Source organism: Uranotaenia lowii, chromosome 3 (assembly GCF_029784155.1).
Source record: "Uranotaenia lowii strain MFRU-FL chromosome 3, ASM2978415v1, whole genome shotgun sequence".
NCBI classification, from domain to species: Eukaryota; Metazoa; Arthropoda; class Insecta; order Diptera; family Culicidae; genus Uranotaenia; species Uranotaenia lowii.
Window position 1 is genome coordinate 225,050,512 of NC_073693.1, and position 1,743 is coordinate 225,052,254.

The 1,743-nt window shown below is 40.6% G+C and overlaps 1 protein-coding gene across 1 annotated transcript; it reads right to left on the reverse strand.

Annotated features, from left to right (window-relative positions):
- Positions 1 to 695: 695 nt before the first annotated feature.
- LOC129753131 (uncharacterized) lies at positions 696 to 1,487 on the reverse strand. The gene has a single exon (XM_055748928.1). The coding sequence runs from the start codon at positions 1,485 to 1,487 to the stop codon at positions 696 to 698; it is 792 nt and encodes a 263-aa protein (XP_055604903.1).
- Positions 1,488 to 1,743: the final 256 nt, after the last annotated feature.

Here is a 1,743-nt window from a genome sequence, read left to right on the forward strand (position 1 = left end):
TCTCTTCAGTTTCTGGATGTTAGAGTAGTATCCTATTTTGTAGATATCTGTTTCTAATTGAGTACATTTTTCATCTTTAGTGATAAGAGTAACTGCAGATGTAATTGTTGGCTCTTTTAGCCAAGAACCTTTATGTTCTTTCAAGAATTCAGGGCCAGTCCACCATATTGATGTTGATAACAATTTTTGCACGGATGTCCCTCTAGAGATCAAATCTGATGAGTTATCTTTCGATTTCACATGACGCCAATAAGCAACTGAAGATTTATCTCTGATTTTCACCACTCGATTCTGTATGAACGCTGGCAACTGCTTTGTAGTGTTGTATCCATTCCAGTACCACTATGGAATCTGTCCAATAGTGTTCGCATTGAACATCGATGATTAGATCACTTATTACCTTATCCATAAATTCAACGCGCAAGCTAGCGGCTCTAAGCTCGGATCCAGGGATGGTAGTGTCTTCTGGTTTGCATTTTTTCCACTAGGCGAGACCCTCGATTTGGCACACAAAAGGCCAATTTTTGTTCCGGTTTCAATTACTGTACGTACATAAATTGCAGCCCCATAGGCTCGCTTAGCAGTATCCGAGAATCCGTGTAGTTCAATAATCTTTCCCGATGTGTGAACGTTTCTTGGAATACTGAGTGTACTTATGTTCATAAGGTGATTGCAAAATCTTTTCCATTCTCGGTTTATGGAATCTGGCAAATGTCCTGCATAATGATTTTACCAATGATGACTATTGGGCTTAGTAAACCAAGAGGGTCAAATATCTTTTGCACTTCTGATAAGACCAGTCTTTTAGTTGTTTTTGTATCCACGTTTACATGACAATTGAGCGTGAAGATATCTTTCAATGTGTTGCAGCTTAATCCAAGAATTTTCACTTCAGTTTGTTTATCAGTGTTTCGTACAATGGTTTGTTTATTCGATGCCCATTTGTGGGGTTCGAATCCGGCCCGAGCGAGAATCATTGTCAGCTGGTCCTTAATTTTGATTAATTGTGTCTCGGTGCGGTGACCGGTTAGAATGTCATCCATATAGCAGTCGTCCCGGAGAGCTTGGCATGCATCCGGATAGTCGTTCTGGAACTCGGTAACCAATTGTTGCAGACATATAGCAGCGGTATAAGGAGCTGAGCACGTACCGTAAGTAACCGTGTTCAATTGATATGTTTCCACTCTTTCTTCCATAGAAAATCGCCAGAAGATAAGTTGGAATTTTCGATCTGTTTCATGGACCACTATTTGTCGGAACATCTTTTGGATATCGCCTGTTAGCACATACGGATGACATCTGAGCCTTAACAATATGCTGCTCAAATCGCTTCGGATAGTCAACGACAAACCGCTGGAAGTAACTGCAGATCCGCTGAATACCGTTCGCATTTTAGTGGTGCTACTTTCCAGTTTAAAGACCGGATGGTGCGGGAAGTAGTAGTGAGGACTATCGTAGTCAATATCTTGTTCGTTCAGCCTTTTCATGTGGCCCAATTCCAAGTAGGTTTTCATAAATGCGATATATTGTTGATGCAATTCTTTATCCTTCTGAAACCTGTTTTCTAATTTCAGGAACTCACTATAAATCTACCATTTGAGTCTCTTGTGGTAGTGGTAACGAATAAATTCTCAACGAATATTTCTTCTTCGTTCCACGTTCTAGTAATGGCCGCCGTCGTGTCACTAATGAATCCGGATACTTGATGATGAGCAGTAAACTTACAAGTTGTTCCACCTACTG

Excerpts from the sequence above, each read along its gene's own strand:
- LOC129753131 (XM_055748928.1), bottom strand. The coding sequence starts at position 1,487 with ATGAAAAGGCTGAACGAACAAGATATTGACTACGATAGTCCTCACTAC.